The sequence below is a fragment of the Phymastichus coffea genome, unplaced genomic scaffold (genome assembly GCF_024137745.1).
Source record: "Phymastichus coffea isolate CEN01 unplaced genomic scaffold, Cenicafe_Pcof_1.1 PCOF00003, whole genome shotgun sequence".
Taxonomy (NCBI): Eukaryota; Metazoa; Arthropoda; class Insecta; order Hymenoptera; family Eulophidae; genus Phymastichus; species Phymastichus coffea.
In genome coordinates, this window is record NW_026706814.1 from 12,414,863 (window position 1) to 12,435,585 (window position 20,723).

General features: G+C 40.2%; 4 protein-coding genes across 5 annotated transcripts in view; 1 reads left to right on the top strand and 3 right to left on the bottom strand.

Moving 5' to 3' along the window:
- The window catches only part of LOC131665486 (glucose transporter type 1), a 52,268-nt gene extending 45,331 nt beyond the window's left edge, over positions 1–6,937 (bottom strand). For both annotated transcript variants that reach the window (XM_058937392.1, XM_058937383.1), the window contains exon 1: positions 6,471–6,937. The gene's annotated coding sequence lies outside the window, so the exon portion shown is untranslated. The remainder of the gene's footprint in view (positions 1–6,470) is intronic.
- Positions 6,938–12,191: 5,254 nt separating this feature from the next.
- On the bottom strand, positions 12,192–15,535 carry LOC131664021 (vesicle-associated membrane protein-associated protein B). The gene is made up of 7 exons (XM_058934851.1): positions 15,174–15,535; positions 14,673–15,000; positions 13,461–13,619; positions 13,274–13,383; positions 12,776–12,952; positions 12,603–12,704; positions 12,192–12,532 (listed from the first exon to the last, which is right to left on the bottom strand). Exons 2-7 carry the CDS (start codon positions 14,731–14,733, stop codon positions 12,365–12,367), a joined length of 777 nt encoding a protein of 258 aa, XP_058790834.1. The 5' UTR covers positions 14,734–15,000; positions 15,174–15,535; the 3' UTR covers positions 12,192–12,364.
- A 363-nt stretch (positions 15,536–15,898) lies between these two features.
- LOC131664311 (methylosome protein WDR77-like) lies at positions 15,899–17,699 on the top strand. The gene is made up of 4 exons (XM_058935291.1): positions 15,899–16,265; positions 16,478–16,817; positions 16,878–17,050; positions 17,181–17,699. Exons 1-4 carry the CDS (start codon positions 16,145–16,147, stop codon positions 17,564–17,566), a joined length of 1,020 nt encoding a protein of 339 aa, XP_058791274.1. The 5' UTR covers positions 15,899–16,144; the 3' UTR covers positions 17,567–17,699.
- On the bottom strand, positions 17,603–19,359 carry LOC131664317 (replication factor C subunit 5). Its single transcript, XM_058935303.1, has 8 exons — positions 19,230–19,359; positions 19,089–19,153; positions 18,884–19,011; positions 18,647–18,809; positions 18,425–18,584; positions 18,137–18,348; positions 17,988–18,065; positions 17,603–17,878 (listed from the first exon to the last, which is right to left on the bottom strand). Exons 1-8 carry the CDS (start codon positions 19,268–19,270, stop codon positions 17,733–17,735), a joined length of 993 nt encoding a protein of 330 aa, XP_058791286.1. The 5' UTR covers positions 19,271–19,359; the 3' UTR covers positions 17,603–17,732.
- Between the last annotated feature and the right edge of the window lie 1,364 nt (positions 19,360–20,723).

The following is a 20,723-nucleotide window of genomic DNA, read 5'->3' on the forward strand; positions in this document are numbered from 1 at the left end:
AGGCTTGGATTCGAACTGCCATCTTTAAGCTGCTTACCTGCGCAAAGCAACGACAATCATAGAAATGCCGAACGCGCGTACGAACGCTCGTTAGCCTCGTCTATAATAGCCGCGCTCGCGCTCCAAAGCAGCCAAAAGGCATCGCTTGGACTTTGTACAGCGGCAACTCTGCCAGCGTGACGATGCGTGCACTGAATTAATTCATCGCCGATAATTAATTCAGTTGACGTGTCCGAAGTGACTAACGAAAGATGAAGTTGCAAGCTGCAGATATGAGCACTCGAAAGCTCTCGACAAAAGCTCTCTTGTCCACAAGCGCCTTGGCATAGCCAGCTGGATGGCTCAATCGCGTGAACAGGGCGGAAGCAACGAACAAAATAGAAGGGCCGGCTTTGATGGGTAAGAGTCCTTGCGGTATCGGAAAAAAGCGCGGAAAAAAAAGCGCTCGGCAATTTATCATCTTTGACGAGGCGCGCGCGCGAGGAAAGAATGCATATATTGATCGCCGCCGACACCTGAGCCCCGCGCCAACGGTAGTGGCTGCTTTTGCCCCGGCAATATTAACATAAGCACACTTTTGCCTTCCCCGTGTATCTCTATCGCTCGGCTTTCTTTGTGCAACAGTTGCCCCTAAAGCGCATCATCTTCCTCCTCGCCCACGCTCTGCAATCATCTCGCATTATCTAGCCACGGACAAGCTCGTTTTTCCGCCAAAATTCATCCTCCAAGCTTTTCTCGTCCAAACAAACCCTCGGTACCGATCCTTTCATTCGTTTCCTTTTGTTTTTCTTTTTTCTTTTTCTTTCTTTTTTTTTCTTTACACCACTCACTGCGGTCCATTGAAAACATTTCAATGCTTCCAAATCGAACCAATTTTTAAGCAGCTGAATCAATTTTGACATGAGCTATGAAGAGTGGCAACATTTCTTACCCAAACAACAAAAGAAATCGTAATTTCGAATCAAGTGCTAAGAAAGTGACGTCAAACTGATAATAAAAAATACGCGTTACATAAAGCAATTTCGAGCGTTGCAATTGTCAAATGGCTGGCCGACGACTTGATGCTCGCAGTCATTGACTGGGAAAGCAGAGCGGCGAGGCCGAGCGAGAGGGAAAACAGTTTAACCGACGATCGATCATTCATGTTTGCGAGCTTGCACATTTAGCAGACGAGCCACTACGTCAATATAGTTGTACGATCGTTCGTTGGCATGTATTAGTTTTTTTTTTTTGATTGCTTATTCGCAACAGTCCGCGAATTCATCACGATGGCGTTAGTTCGATCGAAAGGGGGAGGTTACACGACCCAATAATTATCGATGAACAGCCAGTTGCGCTCGATCGAACAATGATGGCTACACAATGAAGGCTAACGCATCGCCGAATGAACTGGCTGAAAGCGTAGATAGTGGCACACGGCTTATTTCAGTTCTTTATTGTAAACGAGGAGTGAAAGAAGCACACTCGTGCATTCCAATGCATTCCAAGTGCAAGCTCTCTCGGTCCCCAGTATATTTTTCAATCCATCCGTGATCGTTTATGCTCTTATTCGTAGGTGGGCTTCGACGGCGTTTCTGAAGATTGAAGAAACAATGTGAAAAATCGGTGCTCCGATCACGAGCCTACTCGAGCAAAGTTGGCCACCCGCTAATCGTCGGCTGATCAGAATTGGCTGGCTGCGACGATGGCCAGCAAGAATCGTAGCGAGCTGCGCTGGGCGGAGCTTCGATGCTATAGGCGCTGTTCTGAATGGACCGAGCGCAGGCAAGAGTGTGCTCGCGCTCGCCACGCTGTATACAGCCAGCAGCTGCGCTGGCTGGAGTATAACAATTTTGCATTGGGCGCAACGAGCGAGGCGTATCAAGCGAGGCGGGAGTGCACGAGCTTTGGTAAAAAGCTCGGCGCGGCGACGCGCGGCAGTGGTGTCTATTTCAATTGTTGTCGCTGCTGGCGCTGCGAAAATGCGCGTCAGAGTTGATGGGATGCGGGGATAAGATAATGCTCTTTCGTGCCCGCCGCGTCTCTTCGAAAATCTCGCAGCCATTGTTTGCTTTCTCTGCGACTCGCTCTAATTTATCGCGTCGCGAGCTGCCTTTCTCTTCGCGAGCTTTCGCCCTCGCTGCTGTCGTCGTTGTCGCGCGCCTCCCGCTCTCTATCTCATTGTTATTCCCACGCGGAACAATATCGCGTTATACGCTAATGTCACAGTGCTTCTACGTAGCCTCGCGTTCAATTAAACTAGAGCGATTGTGGGACTGAAGAGAAGAACAGCGAGGGTGCGTAGCCCGGTTAGACAGGCTTGACGAGTGCGGATCGTCGAGTCTCGAGTCGGTGCGCTACTAATTAAAGTAATGCACCGCAGAGAGCAAAGCCCGATGACGCGCCTATGCACGCATTGTCGAGAACGGCCCAAAGTCAAAGTGGATCGTACTGCGGATTTGCTCTCGTCGGTCGCAACGAACGTCTGTCAACTTATCCCTCGGAAGCACTCGCAACCACGAGACTCGATGCAGTCGACAAAGAAATCAGTAATTATTTGCACTTTCTGGCAATAACCCTGAACAAATCTTGCCTAGGCAAATCCATGTCGACATATTCCGGTCTTTGTTCGATACAATCGTATGCGCAAATAAAGAGAAGAAAAATTGTTCGAACTGCCGTGAAAACTTGATTGGCGCAACGAATAATTTAAAAAGTAAGCCGACGCGCAGCGGTGAAAAATGTACGTGTGCCGGCGGTTGGTATAGACGAAATAAAGCGAGGGTAGAAAATGAAAATCGGCATGGGAGCGCGCGCGCAAAGGAAAAGGAAAAAGAAATCGGAAGCGCGAGCGCGGGCTCGCAGAGAAGATAGCAGTGCGATCGCGCGTACGAGGAACTTTAGGAATGTATATTCCGCGGTGGCGCGCGATGGCAAAATGGAAACGAATGGGAAATTGAGAAGGAAAAATGGGAAAATACAGGCGCCCGTGCGCGGACCGATGCGCGCACACGCGCGAGCAGAACGCCAAGGCGACGTATACCAGCCAACTCGTCGCGTGCATAAATATTTTATTTATGCCGCTGCGGCTCTGCGCGTAGATACGTGTATGGCCCCTCGAAAATCAAATCCATCTCGACTTCCTTCCTTCCTTCCTTCCTTCCTTCCTGTGTGCAGTGGTCGCGCGAGTGCCGTTACTACACTTTTAGCCGTATTGTCCCGGCCTTTGCCCATCGCGATCCCGATGAAACTTTCCCTCGGAGACTTGCCCAGTCTCTCTTTGCGCGCATATACTTATTCTCTAAGACCAAATTGAATAGCTGATTTTCACCTCGCGCGCTGTTTCGCCTCTTTTATTTAACTTCTTATCTACTTTGGCTGCCTCTAACTTGACGCTATTTCCGCATCTTCTTCGCGCGACTTTTACGACGACGCTTTATACATATTCGCGTGCAATTTGTTGCCGAGATTTTCTATCGCTCGATGCTTTTTCTCAAAAATAGCCAATCGTTTTGTACTTTCATTTTTCCTATTTCGTGCAAAATTATAGCTTCGAAACTGACGAGACAATAACGAAGAGAATCTGGCAGGTCGTGAAGTCGCGGCTGGCTGTTAAAGCAACACGCGTCATCCAAAATTCCAGGGCGATTCGCGTGCGCGATACAAAGTTCCAAACGACGTGCGCGGACGGCCGGATTCCATCGCAAATAAAATTTAAAATTGAAAAAGGCTGCCTCTCCAAGAATAGCACTAACGATGAACGCGCGCACACGCGCGCGCATACGCGATGTGAAGTTGAACGGAAAAAAGAGCCAAAACGAGGAAAAAAAAAAGAAGAAAAGTTTGGCGAGCAGAAGGCTCGCGCGGAAAGTAAATACACGGGGAGGAAGGACAAGACGCTCGATCGAGTTGATTGGGCGCACGCGTGTGAGCACGGACTCGGAACGTAAACGGTAGCTGGCTGTAGCTTGTGTCTGTGCACATACCCAAATACGTGCAGCGCCAGCGAAAAGCGCTGTTGTCGATGTTGCGAGCGGTAACGATACTGTGCCGAGGCTTAATTAGCAGCCAGCGCCGGTTGCCAGCGTTTACGACTCTCCAGGTGACATTTCGTTTATTTTTTTTGAATGCTCTCCCCGTGTGCCTCTCCAGTCTCCTCCTCTCCTTTTCATTCGATATTCACTTTCGAACGCTAACTGCAAACTATTTTTTTCGAAATTGCAATTTCCGCAGCACTCGTTTAGTTTTAGCCATTATTTTTTATGTCGCGGTCGTTTTATCAAGCTACGAAGCTTTCAAGGACACCAAAAACTTACAATCTGTGATAAAGAACATGAAGACAGATACGCAGGGATTCGATAGAAAAAAGTGTGAAACGTATACGATCTTTTTCCGAAGCTCTGTGGCAGACGTGCCACAGACAAGGGCTTGAACTCGGCATTCCAAGGAAAAAAATATTGAAAGCTATACAGAGTGTGTCATAGCGAAACGAGTGAGCGAGCAAGCAATAAAATGAAAATTGAAATCTGTTATTGCCGGCGCGCCTGTATGCGTGTGCGTGAGCACTGCAGTTACGATGACGATAAAGAAAACAACAAAATAAAACGCCCGCTAAGGTACACGTCAACCGCACGAAAGTGCCACTTCTCTGTGTCTCCGATGTCGTACGGCTCGTCGCACAGACTCCACACAAAAGCGAGATGCCAAACTAGACTGTTTTTCGTAGCCTCGCTTCCCTCTGTGACTTTGTCGCTCTCATCCTCTCTCTCTCTCTCTCTCTCTCTCTCTCTCTCTCTTTGTAAGCTCGCGAAAGGACGAGGGCTGCCGATACGATTACAAGGCGTGGAAAGCCAGTTTACGAAAGCGCTCGCGAGCTTTTGTCCGCCTATTTGTCATTAGCGTAATGCTATCGGAAAATAAATGATTATCTACCGAGTAACAGACGTCATCGAACAATCGATCGGAGTTTTGACGCTGTGTTACGCCAGATTCCACAGTTCTGCGTGCTGCAGTGTACGCAAACGTTGAAGGATTAAGCCTTAATGCAAAACAATGCCGGCGGCAAAATTTGTCTCGCGGTGACGGCGTACAGCCATTTCGAAGGGGAAAACAAGGAGGCACCGCGCGGGAGGCAACAAACTTTAGTAGGCTTCGGAGCGTAAGAAGAGCTCGTATAAATTTCGATAACCAGAGAGGGAGGCTGATGCTCGCGCCACAGCTGTGTGCGTACGCGCGCGCGCACGCGTGTTTACGTGTGTGTGCGTGCGCGCGCGCGTGACCTAAAGATTTGGGATGTGCTGATGCAGTGTCGGATAGCCAAGTGAGACTGCGAAGGAGCCGAGGGCTCGTCCCCATCGTTTCCGTCTCATTCTCGGCTACCTGCGCCCCCTCTCCCGGCATTTTCGGACCGTTGAACGACCGCAGTGACGTCAGTCGCCCGAGAGAGCGCGCACATACTCACACTACGCCCACCTCGCTCGGCTCGACTTCTGGCGTTCTGGCGCAAAAATCCACTCTCGCGTGCCCGTGCTCAGTCCCGATTGCTGCTGCTGCACCTCATCTTCCTGACCTATTTCGGACACTCAGCTTCGCGATCCGTCTCGCTCCTATCTTTCGACTAGTCGCACCCCTATCTCCTAGTCAGCTGCAGTCGACATCGCACTGCTTCGTCAAAGCCTACCAAAATTTTACGGCGACTAGTCTGCCATTAATGATTTGTTTAGTCGCCAACCTAATGAGCTCCTCCCTGCTCTCTCTCTCTTTCTCTCTCTCTCTCTCTCTCGCTCGCTCGCTCGCTCTCTGTTGTATCCTCCAACAAAGCAACATCGACCACTGACAACGAGAGATCGCGCGACCGAGCACCCCGAAGGCAATTAGTTTCACCAAGAGGACTTTGAAAGAAAATGACAAAAGAAAAAGAAAAAAATAGAGCTGAATTTCGCCCTCGAGACAATAATTATTTCGTTCTCGACTGCAGCATTATAGTCGTCGCTGCTGCGGTCTATAGAACCAGACGACGACAGAGTCGAAGGTGTTTTATTCAGTGCTTAGCCGATCAATTGTCGTAGCCAAGTGCACGGTCAATAGATACATTAGAAGGCTGTTGTCTTGCGACCGAATCACCGTCCGTTCGATTTTCAGTGCCAGAGATGTGGCGAAGGCTAGCAGCTTGCAAGCTTTTTCTACGCCAGCGACGTTGGAAAAGCGAACAATGACAATTATCTAGTCCATGCTTGACTGTAATTTTCATTATTTTTAAACGTGCGGGAGAGAGAGAGAGGGACAGAGAGAAAACGAGGGGGGAGGATTACAGAGAGACAGTGTACGTATGGGCAGAGTAGCTTGGGGCGACTGTCCGTGTGCATGCGCGCGCCTACGAGTGTGCGAACGAACAGCGGAGTTCGTCTAGACTGCACACTCTGGGCTATAACTAGAGCGACGGAGAGGCAGAAGACGTGGAGCCGCCACACGCGGATGGAGCAGAAACTCACCAGAGCGGAGAGTGGGCGAGGTAGTGCGGCTGCTCATCGCCGATGGCTGCGGCTGCGGCGACTCCGCTCCCCGGCGGCGGCACTGACAGCAGGCATCCCCGTGAGCTCTCTCTTGATCCCCGCTCACTAGGCTCGTTTCTGCACGTAGGCACTGTGCAACCACACTCGCGAAACTGACGCGACCAACGACGACGCGAAATGGCAAAGCAACCGCGGACGAGCGATCGCAGGCTTCCTCGAAGAACGACGGCTCGTAACGGCTATCGACGAGGCTATATCGAGGAGGCAGTGCGTCGGCTACGACGACCTAGTAAGCTCGCGATGACCGAGTCTCGGCGCAATTGTCGTCGTCGTCGTCGTTGTCGTCGTCGTCGTCGTCGTCGTCGTGGACGTGACCGTGGCTGAAAGCTCGCTGCTGCTGCTGCTGCTGGCTTTCGCTCCCTCGGCGAAGGCGGTGGTCTCTCGGCTCTCTCCGTCTCGCTCGGTGTTGCCGACGCCTGCGCACTCGCTCTGCTACTACCCCGAGACGCCGCCCCTCGGCCGCTGCCATCGAGAGACCTACACTGCCTGCTTGCCTACCTGCCTACCTGTCTGCCTGTTTGGAATTTGCCCGACACACCGCTGTCCCGAATTTCGACAATGTTTCTGGCCGCAGCGACGACCGACTCCTATCTACCTGTGCAAACTGTCTGTCGGGCCGATCGACCTGTGTCGACACCTTTCTACGCCACCTCCATGATACATCCTTTCGTAATCCACGAGCGTCCGCCTGCCTCGTCTCGTGTCAATTTGCCATCCTAAGCATTGACGCCGATTAGTTAATTAATCGATTACTCGAGGTCGCGCGGAGTCGTCGCGTGCAATCCAAGAATAAAATTGTATGCGCATCGGAAAGTAGCGAAGCGATCGCGGTGACCAACTCGAAAGTTTACCAAGCTCGAGAGGAGTCGCTAGACTAAGCTGCACTGATTTGACAAGGGGCTCGAAACCAACTCTCTAACGTCGATCTTTCCGCGCGAGAATTGCAACACGAGTCGGCTTTGAAAGTATATACCCTAATAAACCTCTCTCGTCACTGAAGACATCCTTCTAACAGCGTTCAAGTCTCAATACGATCAGCATTGTTTGATCGAGCTGGACGCAAATGCAACGACTAAAAATAGCAAGGCATGGGCAAAAGCCTCTGCTCATCAAGTATAATGTAAGAGGCAGGCAGCCAGCAAAGATACAAGCAAAAAGACTCGTCAGATTTGCCAGGTCCGCTTGGGCTAGCGCTACGAGGTCCGCGTATAGCTTGACTTTGGTCTTGGAATTTCTGTGGGATAGAGAAGCTTCAAAGCGTCGTAGCCGACCGAGTGGTAGTGCGACATGCGCCCATTGCAGGATTACAGAAGACAAGTCAGCAGAAGAGAACGGGTGGAGGAACGCGTGGCGGCGCCAACGCGCGTCGCAGGTGCTGCAGCGGAGGGTGAGCTACGGCAGCAAACTTGGTGTCGATTAGGGCATAATTGGCGGTGTGCCGAGGACGCGGTCGTGTGGCGTAAGCGCAGCAGGCAAAAATTGGGAAAAGTAGGCTAAGGAGAGGGAAGGTAAGCACGAGCGGGCAAGCGACGGAGAAAGGAAGGAAGGAAGGAAGGAAGGAAGGAAGGAAGGAAGGAAGGTAGGAAGGTGGACGGGTTGAGTGCGGGAGGGGAGAGGACTGCCGAGGGTGACCCGGAGGCAAATTTTAGCTGACGCTGGAGTAGGGGCTGCGAGTGGCGAGGCGCGCGGGGAGGGGAGCAATGGCTGGCGAAAGGAAGCCCTTGAAATCAATAGCCAGCCCCGCCGCCACCGGCGGCGTAGCTGCTCTACTGTACGCTCTCGCCTCTCGCCTGCTACGCGTAGCAGCCTGCTCTCGCGCCTCTCCTCTGTCCCTTAGTATTTCTCCTCGCGCTCCTTTCTCACCGTCTCGCCTGAACGCTAACGGTCGGTCGAGCTCGCGACATCGGAGCAGCTGCTTTTCCATTTGGACGCTTCGCGCATTTGGCGTCTGACCATAACTAGCCTTGATCTACTGCGCTTGGCCATTTTCACTCACCTGACTCTCGCTACACCACTACTTGGTGCTCGAGTCATTTCAAATAGCCTACATTCCTGGCGTCTATCCCAAGCTCAACGATAATGGAGCGGGCTAATACTGCTCATTTTTGTGCGTAGCTTGTCGCCAACGGCGAGTGAGCTGCTGCAGTTGCAGCGAAACAATGAGCTATAAGTGTTACGAATAAGCAGCTTGCAGGCAGCTGCTGCTGGTGCCGCCAGCAAATCGACCGCTCCAGATCAAAGATACGAAGGCGCCAAGTAGCGCCAAGTAGCGCCAAGTCGTGAACGCCGATCGCTCAATAGTGCGCTACTGCGCGACTAAGTAACACCGAAATTACACGAACGTACAATCGGAGCTCTCGCCATATTTGGCTATTGCTAGCAAGTTGCTTTTCTCCTTTTTCTGGCCGTTGTCGAGCTGCGAGATTATAAAGAATACAGCGTTGACCTGGAATAACGACATTGTGTTCTCTCCCGGCAGGCCAAAGAACGAGAAAAAGCTAGCGTGACCCTCCACTACTAGCGCTGCTTCACTTATTACATCTGTGCATGAACCCTGGCTTACACAACTCACGCTCTTTTATTTATTCGCTTAGTCGTGCTTTTTTTTTTGCTAACCACCTTTGGGATAGATGTGCCCCCTATTCTTGTCAGTCAACTTATCAACGGCTGTTGTATAGGTCAACGACAGTTCTTGCCTCGTTGCAAAAGCACATCGGACAAAGATCCTTTCAACAGCGCTTCTCGTTTCCTTATGTTTTGCCCCTTTACTCGTCTTAAATATATTCATACAGCCACAGCCGTATTTCCCTTCGTCTTCTCTTCTTGTTAATTTCACATTTTGCTGCTGACTGACGCGATAACTTGATCCCGCATTGATAATCAAATCAATCGAAAACGTACGATATTCAGATTGCATAGTTGCATAGATTTTAAGATATTAAATTATTTTAATATTATTTTAATATTTTATCTTTTATTTTTTTTTACGCTCAGCTATTAAATCTTGTCTATTAACAAATTTCAAACATTTTTTCGTTCACCATTTTAGGAAGGTCTAGACAACTAGAGTGAGAGAGCATAATCATAATGACTTACCTGTTAAAATTAAGTATTTGTTCAATCTATTACTACTTTCTACATTTTTACAATAAATTAATTAAATTTAGTAAGTGAACCGAGAAAAATTATGAAAAATCTAAAATTCAGTAAAACTCAAACTCATTAACTGAACATCAAAAATATATAATACAAGATTGCCCATATACATGAAATAATTGTCAGCTACAACTTAAATAAAAAAAATAAGTGAAAAAAAGATAAAACCTATCGTACTTTTCATAATTGATAGAAATATCAAAAAATGTAAATTAATATTGTTTAATTTATTTATTATCATGACAATCAGAATAAACTTTGCCTTGACATAAATCAAAAAGTTAATGTTATGGTGAAACGAAAAACTCGAGTTTGGTTCAAATGTCAACAAAACTTGAAAGTAAATTTCAAACCAATAATTATTTAAATATAGTCAATAATACTTTACAATTATATCATTAACAATACATAAAGCTCTTATCCCAATTATAAAATGACTTTTATCTTGACAGTTGACCAATTTATACGTGAATAAAAACTTTCATTGCTACTTGTTGATTTTTTACAGTTTTTCATACCAATCGCTAAATTTCATGTTTTGAAGCTATATGCTGAGTTTTACGTAAAAAATTACGTTTCTAGTGCTCTTACTGCATCCATCAATGTTTATTGTTCATTATCAAAATAACCACTCGATAATTTCCCTTTTTTTAATGATTATTCTGGTTATCTTATTTGATGAATAGATGTATAAAATCAATTTCAAAACAGACAAAGATAATTAGTATCGATACATATACAAAGCTCGCTAAAATCGTCGCTCAAGACATTTTTGTCGATATTATTGATTTTTGTTCTTCGTTATCTTAACTTGTTACTCTTAACCTTGCTCTTTTTATAAGACAAACAATAATAAATAAATTAAAATGTACATTGAAAAGCATTCATTGCTAGAGTCAATACGTCAACCTCATTGGAACATAGTGCACCGTTTTCTTGTGAAACAGTTGGAGATAGTTGATTACAGATCATAGACTTTTCGCAACTACATTTTAATTAAAACCGTTCTCTTTCCCACCCCACATGCTCCTATTTATATAACTCTCTTTCCTACGCCGCCAGCTTAGGATTTTTTTTCACGCTATCCATCCACATCTTCTAGGTCTAGTTCCATTTAAAAACTGTAACACACTCGAAGAGTGAAAGCAGTATGACTGTTTTGATAAATAAATAAATTAATAACGAACAATCTTGTATTATATGTTGTTAAAAATAAATAATTATTTTTAGGCTACCTTGCGCCTCTATCGAATACGTTAGTCAGTGTGCTATGCCTTTATCTTCACATTCAGCTGAAATGGTCAACACAACAGGCAGTACAAGCCCCTGCGAATATGGTAAAAGCGCTATACGTGTTGTAATTTCAAAATCTTTTGCAAGTCCGCCATGCGTTTTATGTGCCAATCCGTATATATTTTCAAAAAATGCATTTTTTCATATTTTACATTCGCAATTTTCATCACAAGTTTTAATAGACTCTTATTAAATCACGAGTACAACTTTTGTTAGGTCTCTATTTTCAGATAAAAAACTACACTTTTGCTTTTTCTTGGTTTAGTTTTGTTACTATTTTATTAACAAAATGAATTACTTCTCTGAATTCCAGTTATAATGTATAGTGTAGAAAGAAATGACAGTTTTAATATTTTGCTCTATGTGTAAAAAAGAGAAACAAAATCTGAGCGAAGAGAACGTGTCAGCGATGTTGTTGGACGGGGTGCGGCTCAAAATCTATTCTCAAAAGTCGCCCGAGGTTCACTGTAGTAATAATGAGCCGATTAACCGATTCTCTAACTATAATTTACCGTCAAACATACTATTTATACCTTATTTTCTCGTAGTACGATTCTTAATTTATGTTACATAATGCGGTAAGACGAATCAACATCTCTTCCAAGAGTCACGATTCAAATATTTGGAAACAGCGGTATTTCTGTTAGCCTAGTAATATGATGATACGGTGATGTTTTTTAGTACTTGATTGAACTTGTTTTTATGTATCAGACACTGACAAAACGCGCGCGACACAATAATAAATAAAATCCTTTTCTAAGAACAAACTTTACTGCCAAATACACATTACTAAAACAAATAAAACAAATTAATACAAATAAAATAACATACAAACTAAAAGCATTTTGATAATTTTTTATTAAATCAAGAATGCCATCTTGAGACTTGTATGTTTCATTCTTTCGTTCTTTTCCTTTCACAAAGACATGAAAAAATATATTTTCAATTCAAAGCCAATCAATATTTTACGGCTTTATAATATAAAAAAAAAGAAAGAAAGAAAGAAAGAAAAGAAACAAATTAAACTTAACTTAAAAAGTGATTACAACGGTATTATATTTTGAAATTCTTAGAAAAGGACTTTACTCTCACTTGTTTTTATTGCATTAAGCACATTCGCCTAGCAAACGATCCTAATTACTTTATGTAGATTACACTACAGTATAAGTTGATAGTAATTATTTATTATGAACATTTGAGTGACTCTAGTTGACTTGATAAAACGTTCTTGCTTTCTCTCTTCGCAGTTCACAGTAACTGTCATGGCATCAGCCAAGTGGCAGGAAGGATAGACTAAGAAAAGTAGGGAGAGGAAAAGGGAATGGCGTGCCAGAGGTGGTTGATTACAATAAGGCTAAGGCTCTTCAGATCAGTTTTCCCAAAAAATAACCGACTACAACCATGGCGACAGCAATAATTATATGGGTAGTGGACATGGGCAGCTGGTTACTTTGAGATGAATTTAAATTAGACATTAAAGCCAAGCTCACATCTTTATTTAGTGCTGCATTCTTCAATTTCATTATTTCCTCCTGGAAAAATTATATTGATGTCAGTTCTTACTTATATATAAACAAAGATACAAATCACGCATGAAATTACCTTCAACTGAAGATTTTCCTGCCTCAGAGTACTTTCTTCTACCCTGAGTTGACTAACTTCTTGTGCTGCTTTCAGTAATATTTTATCAGTTTCATCATTGAGCTTAACAAAAAGAATACATCATAATTATAAGTGAATAAAAATTATTGTTATTTATTGTACTTCCACTTTACCTTTGGTGATGATTTGAGATCTCCAGCAGCCTTAGTTTTACCATCAATGGAATTAGAATCTGATTTGCTCGTTGTAGTAGTTGCTTTAGCTTTAGTTGTAGTAGTACTGCTAACAGGATTTTCAAAAACACATTTAAGTTTTGTATCCATTAACTGCTCAGGATTCACATCCTTCCACTGAAAATTTAAGACTGGAATTTAATATTTTATAGCAAAATGAATATGCATGAAAAACTATGCACTGGAAACTATGCACAAAATTAATCCATAGGACTAAATTGGATTATTATTTGCTGATAGCTCTATTACACTTGAGTAACTAGGGAAACGTGAAAGTAATTTTAGAAATGTATTGGATAATTGCCCAAATAACTTGTGTAGGTACATATATTTGGTATTTCAAAACACAAAAGCTTCTAATAATTTTACAAAGTATTTTTCAAATAAAAAACACTATTAAATAAATTTACTCAATTATATTTTAAACTTTATACTCACAATTTCTGTTGAATCTTCATCTGGATCATCATTTGGAGCAACTAAAGTCTGTACCATAAACTTGTGTTTGCTTTTTTCATTTGGATCGAAGTCATATGGTTGTAAACAAACTACAAAATCAGAGTTAAGCAAGTTTAGTCATAGTTCAAGTCATACTTGGCTTATAGTTGATTTCAAATTATATTACCTGCTATTTCACAAATTTCTTTTGGTTTTATGAGACCAGAATTTGGTCTCACACAGTATTTCTTTGGAGCAGTAGTCTTTATCTTAAAATATACTTTTTGATTACTTGTGGGATTTGTAAGTTTCATGTACGAAGCAATTGGAGCTCCTGTGAAAGGACCTGTAAAGAGAAGTGATAAATACCATTCTCATAAAGGCATTCACAGAAAAGTTGACACTGTAGTATTTAAAAATGTTATAATATTTAATTAGTATTTTTTCAACACTCTATATTTTGTGGAATAACTAAAGGTATCTTAGAGACTACAATTTGACAATATAAAACAATTATCAAAATTAATTATAGAAATGAAGTTATGATCAATATAAAAACAATTTTATAGAAAAAGCTATTATAGCTTCTGTATGATAATAATTTTAATAAAGTTTTAACTGTAGTGTTACCCAAATTTAACATAACTCTTTTGTATAAAAGCTAATAATAAATATTAAATAAATAAATAAAATCTATTATGCAAGACTAAAGTTTTATTCCCAATTTGAGTGCTTCATCATTGAGTTTAAAAATAAGTTTTTTGCTGAAACTCAAGTGGACATAAATCAATATTTTAAAAAAGTGTTTCATCTCTGCTACTGTGAAAAGATAGATAGATCAAAACGAAAAAAATTTCAAGAAGGGATTGCCAGAAATGCAGGTGTTGCGTTACATTGTAAAATGACTAGAAGAAAAACATTGAAAAAGTACGAAAAATGAGAGGAAGGCTTTTTGTTTGCAGGTCAAGGAGGTCGGAAAGTGGCGCTCTGCAAATGCACCATATTATACAAAGAACGGTGGGCCAGCAATTGAAAGTAACGGGATGACAGAAATCATAGATGCTGAAAAATCTGTTTTTAAAAACTGACTGATTCCAGGCCACTTGCACGCGTGTACGATAATAATCGCCATGTCGTGGCGCGCCACGCATATACATATACACTAGTCGAGCTGCAGCAAAACTTTAATCCAAGAAAAGCGCGCTTTAGAAAAACTAGGAACCGATCACTCGTAAGCTAGCAAATTGCAGGAACGGCATGCATAATCCGGCGAAAACGCCCAGTCATTCGCCGACCTTACACAAATCGCGACAGCCAGTCAAACCAGTAAATGATCATCAGCAGTGGCTGCGGGTTCTCAGCTTTGAGTTTGCATAATGTTATCAAAGTGTAAACTTACCCCGGAATCGCAGCTCATTTTGAGGCTCGATGATGAGGATCTGCTCTGGTTTGTTCGACATGCTGCCTTTGATAGGAGATGCTCTTTGTGGAAGCCTCTTAGCGGTGCCGAATCACTGTTGCAGCAAACAAGCGTGACGTGCCTTGCAAAAGACACTCGCCGTCTCCGACGCACACACAGACACTAGTCGCGGACGACGAGAGAGCAACCTTGCGTCGTCGTCTTCGCCGTAGCTTTCTCTCTCTCTCTCTCTTTCGCTCGCGCTTCCTCCGTTCTGTCGATCACTCACAAAGCTCGAACGCGAGCGAGCACTTCAGGTGGCTCCTGCCTGACAGATATATATGTTGTATATATAGATGAATTGTATGTACGTACGTACAAAGGCAGATATTTGTGTCTAGGAAATAGGCGCGCACGCTGCAATTTCTTTCAACAAATTATTCTTAATCTGATTTGCGTGATTCCAAGTTACAGGCAGTGTATAAATGCTCATTAACTTACAAAAAGCAGAAAATTATCCCAAGATACAACACTAAGTAGCACTGCTGACTGCTCGCCTTTTCGTTAACCGTTGCCGTTTGCGTAGGTACAGTCGCGAGTAGTGAGGAGCGTGCGCCACCTATGCTCTTTCTTAGTTGTGTACTCGACTGCCCGTGGTGGTCTGTCTTGTCTTTTTCGTGTACAGACTCGTTTTCCGTTGGGCTAAATTTTACGATTTTCGCTGCTTTAGGCAAGTTGGATCGTATATATGCTTATATGCTTATATGTGCTCCATTACTTGTGTGTGTATGCACACAAGTATACGCAAGCGCGAAGAACAAGATCGTCGTCGTCGACTTGCGTTGTGCGCGAGCACCACTGATGTTCAACACGCATGCGTCATCCGTCACCGTGGAAATTATCTATATATATATAGCCTCGCTCGTATACTCCCGCTTTTATCATATATATAAATTAAACAAGTAAAGCTCATAAAATTTGCCAGAAATTAATTCTTTATAAATCCCGCATAGGATTTCATGCGGTAGTCCTGATATACGTATCCTGGGATCCAAGAAAAATTAAATTAGATTAGAAAATCACACTAGCTTTCTGCTAAAACATCTGTTTTATAAAGATAGTATTTATCAACGATGCAAATTTATGATATATAGCGAAATGTAATAAATTTTAAAATAATATCCCCAAACGCATGCAATACAATATCTAAGATTACATTAACGTTTAATATAAAAGTACTATATATTTTACGTTCATGAAGTTAAAAACTTCTATATTCAATCAATTTCCTAGATTTCCTAGATTTTAATTGGCAGTTAAAAGTGGCACCGCCACGTGATGAAATAACCTTTGAATACTGCATCAAGTCAACACGTGACACCATCACATTGTAAAACTTGCAACTTTATTACAGCCCGGCTTCTCTACTTTTATGATAAAAAAAATTGAAACGCTGTCATCAGTTCATTAAAATGGATGAACAGAAAGAACAAATTGATCCAAATTTAAATGCAGATGCATATAGAAATTTGTCTCCAGCGGATCAACCGCCCATTCACGATAAGCAATTGCAAGTCATTATTGTTCATAAAGGTAACAATTTAGGTTATAATGTATGATATCAGCTTTTGCATACCATTCTTTTCTTCTTTATTCGTGAATGATAAATAAATTATAAATAGCATGGAATTTAACATAATTTTATTGGTATTTTGAGCTTTTAAAACTAATATAATATTACTTACACTTAATAATACTACTTTTCCTAATATTTTCATGTTAGTTATTTTATTATATATGTTTAGATGATAGCTTGGTACTTGGAGCAAGTAACATGGTTGATCGATATTGGAATGGATCAGTTTGGTTCTATAATGGTCTCACTAATTTTGATCGCAATAAATACACAGCAGCTCGTAAAACAGAGAGTGGAGTATGTGTTGCTGCATATTTAGACAAATATGATAAATTTATTGTTGGAGAAGAGAGTGGTCTTTTATCAGTTTTTGAATTAATCACAAAACCTGAAACTCAACTTCAAGAATTGCAATGCATGGGATTTTCTTGTCAACATGACGACAGCTTGACCTCAGTTTCAACATTCAAAGACAATGTTCATATTGTCACAGGAGGAATGGATGCTTGGTAAAAAAATGTAAGTTCATTTTATATAATCATTTTTACTGAAGCATATCTTTCTTGTAGTATAAAAATTTGGGATACAACAGAAATTCTAGCAACAACTTTCTTCAATCAAGCTCAAACAGATATAATTACTTGTGTTCAGACTCAAGTGAATAGCAACTCAGTATTCTTATCTACATCAATGGACCATGAAGCTTTGATTTGGGATATAAGGAAAACAAAACCTGCTATAGGTATATGCGATTGATTTACTTAACTTCATATTAGAAAATATTGATTATGTTATTTATGCAGCTAATATTGACAATTTTTATTAAGATGCTACTTTATTAAGATTTCAATTCAACTATTATTTTTTTTAAGGTTTATGGAAAAATTCTTGTTGTGGGCTCACAGCTGCTTCATGGAAGTTTGATGATGAGAATACTGTTGCTATTGGAGGAATAGATGGAAGTATTGCAATTTTTGACATTCGAAATATTGGTGTTGCAGTTTATGAATTTATTCAATTCCCAAGAGGCATACACAAATTGTTATTCAACCCTAATAGTTCAAATCAACTGGCTGGTTGTTGCGATTCTACAGAAATTAAAGTCTTTGACTCATCTAATAATTACAGTTCTATTTTTGAAAATACTGCACATAAAGATTTTGTAAGAGGTCTAGCATGGCATAAAAGTGACTTAATAACATGTTCATGGGATAATACAGTTTTAAGACATTCCATTACAACTGAAAAATTAGTATAACAAGAATGTAAACAACTTTGCATTATTTTTAAGTTTTTTAAGATTAAATATTGTTTGGAAAAATGTAAAAATAATGTAATACAAATGTACATATTTGATTTTTTATATTAAAATATTTTTTTTACAAACTTATAACAATAATTTTAATCTAGTCCGTCCACATAATTTATGGGATTTCTATTTCTCGTGGTTTTTGAAAGGCAGCAACCAAAGAATTAAGCTGCACAGCTTCATTGCAACCACTAATAACCCTTTTCTCTATTTCAGCCATCCTAATTATTAAGTCAATCAAAACATCATCAGGGAACTCAACTGCAAAAAAATATAAATTTGTACTTAGATTAACGTTTACTTATAAATAAATATTGATGTCTGAACCAGAGATTATGAATTAATACCGGTATCCTCTGTCTGAACTTACTTTTATTTACGAGTACTTGGATTTCTGTTAAAATATCTTGGAGTGCAAGTCCTTTTTTCGTTTTTAAATCTTGAATTTCTATTTATTAATTAAGTTAAAAATGTTTTACTTCAAAAGTTTTAAAAAATGGTGAAATTTTTAAAGGATACTGTTATATGCAGTTTCATAATTTTCATTCAATAGCCAGTTAATAATATTTTTTATATCGTTAGGAAGGGGATGGCCAACACACAAGTAGACATTTTTCTCATTGACTTTTTCAAAAGCTAGCCATGTACTTTGTAAAACATTCAACACTCTTCTCATATCACCACCACTCAATGTTATTAAGGCCTCTTTACCATCTTTTGTTACATCAACTCTGCCCAAATAATTGCAAAATGTTATCAAATACTATTCTTTAAATTTTGTCTGACTAAAATAAATTGTTTTTATACTTTTCCTCTTTAATAACATGTTCCAAACGAGGCATGATTTGTTTTTCAGCAAGAGGTCCAAATCTGAATTTCGTGCAACGAGATTGTAATGCAGGAATGATTTTACTCAAATAATTGCAAATGATACAAAATCTAACATTATCAGTATACTTTTCTATAACTAAAAAAATTGTTTTAATATAAAGATTTTATAAATATATTTCTTACAATAAATATACAAACTTCTTCTTAAAGCATTTTGAGCATCATTAGTCATTGCATCAGCTTCATCTAATATGATCAATTTGAATCCTGATCTGTACATAGTTCCAGTACTTGCAAAACTTAATATTTGACCTCTTACTATTCCTATACCTCTATCGTCTGATGCATTCAATTCTAAAACCTATAACACCATTAGAATTTCAATAATTTTATATTATTCTGTATAATGACGTAATATATAGTCATATATTCTACCATTGAATTAAATTGTTGTGGAGTATAAAGTTTTTTAGCACATGCAAGGATTGTACTAGTTTTTCCAGTACCTGGTGGTCCATAAAGTAGTAAATGAGGTAATTGATTTTCATCAATAAATTTGTTTACTGAAAGTAGAGTTTATTATCACAATTACACTTAATGGTATTTTAATGAAATGGTATTATTTGTTATAACTTCTTACTTGTTTTAATGATTTCTTCATGAGAAATTAAATCATCTAGTTTATTTGGCCGATACTTTTCAACCCTAAATTTATAAAAATATTTAAAAAATATACAATATTTAAACTGGTACAATTAAAATATTAAAATAATGGTTATACCATGGTAAGTTAGGCCCAGTTTTTGCTACAGTCGCTGTCATTATTTTTATAAATAAATATTTTTATTTGAATTAAAACTTCAATGGGTATTGCGCTGCTATAAGGTTATAAATCCAAAACAAAACACAAAAAGCGCGCGTTAAATTAAAAATGTGTAGGGTTGGCATAAATTTGTGTGTGTGTTGTATGTATGTATACGGCACATTCCAGCTATGACGATCAGCTTTTCAGGGGTAGGTTTCGGATTTTCTTGAAACATGGTCTACATATTGCCTATATGGTAGTGTATTTAAGTATAGATAATTATAATAATTATATTAAAAGTTATAAACAATTGAAAATTTTTGACGAAAAATTTTTAAAAATTTATACCTCCGCAACCATTGGAGTTATCGAAATGAATTTTTTTTATTACGCATAAAAGGGTGTACTTTAAAGATATTAAGCGAAAAATATTTTAATATCAATTTAAAAGTTATTAACATTTTTTTTAAACTTGGTCGATCGTTCGGTCGGCGCTGCTACCAAACTTATCGACTTATCGGCGTCGTATAGTGTGAGCGTCCACTATCGCTTATTGTGTCGTATCTAATGATCGCTTGATATATTTAAAAACAGATTCTTAAAGATAAAATGTCAAGGAATTCAATAAAAAAAGAATTTTTTAAATAAAAATAGCATTTTTTGAGATATGGGCAATTGTTTAAAAAAAATGTTGATAACTTTTGGAAAAATTTATATTCAAGTATTGTTCGTTTAATATTTTCAAAGTACACCCTTTTATGTGTAATTTAAAAAAAATTCGCTTCGATAACTTAAATGGTTGCGGAGATATAAATTTTTGAAAATTTTTCGTCAACATTTTTCAATTGTTTATAACTTTTGATATAATTATTATAATGATCTAATAATCCATGCTTAAATATACTACCATACAGACAATATGTAAACCAAGTTTCAAGAAAATCCGAAACCTACCCCTGGGGGCCTATTCTGAAAAAAAATTTTGTGGTAAATCAGTTTGTCACTTCAGTTTACCACAGAATTAATCACTTTAGATGTGATAAATGCTTATGACATGTGCTAAAATTTTTTTTCAGAATAGGCCTCGTGCTAAAATTTTTTTTCAGAATAGGCCCCCTGAAAAGTTGATCGTCATAATAGTCTGGAATGTGCCATACGCGATTTGCGCGCCTTGCGCAGATAATTAATTCGCGACCCGCTAAGTTCGAAATCCGAATTATTTTCGACAATTAAGCATCGAAGACACCAAACAAGGTTACATCAAGGGCTATTATTTTGGCAAGTTGTATTCTCAAAACTTGCCAGAAAAAATCCATTTGATGCGATACGATGTTCAATCGTTGAAAATAATTTGTGTTTTGTTTTTCATGGGTCGCAAATATCAATGTCCGGGTAGCGTATAATTTTACATATATATATATATAAATGTTTCTAGAAAATATTCATTTAATTACTACATGATTTGTTGCT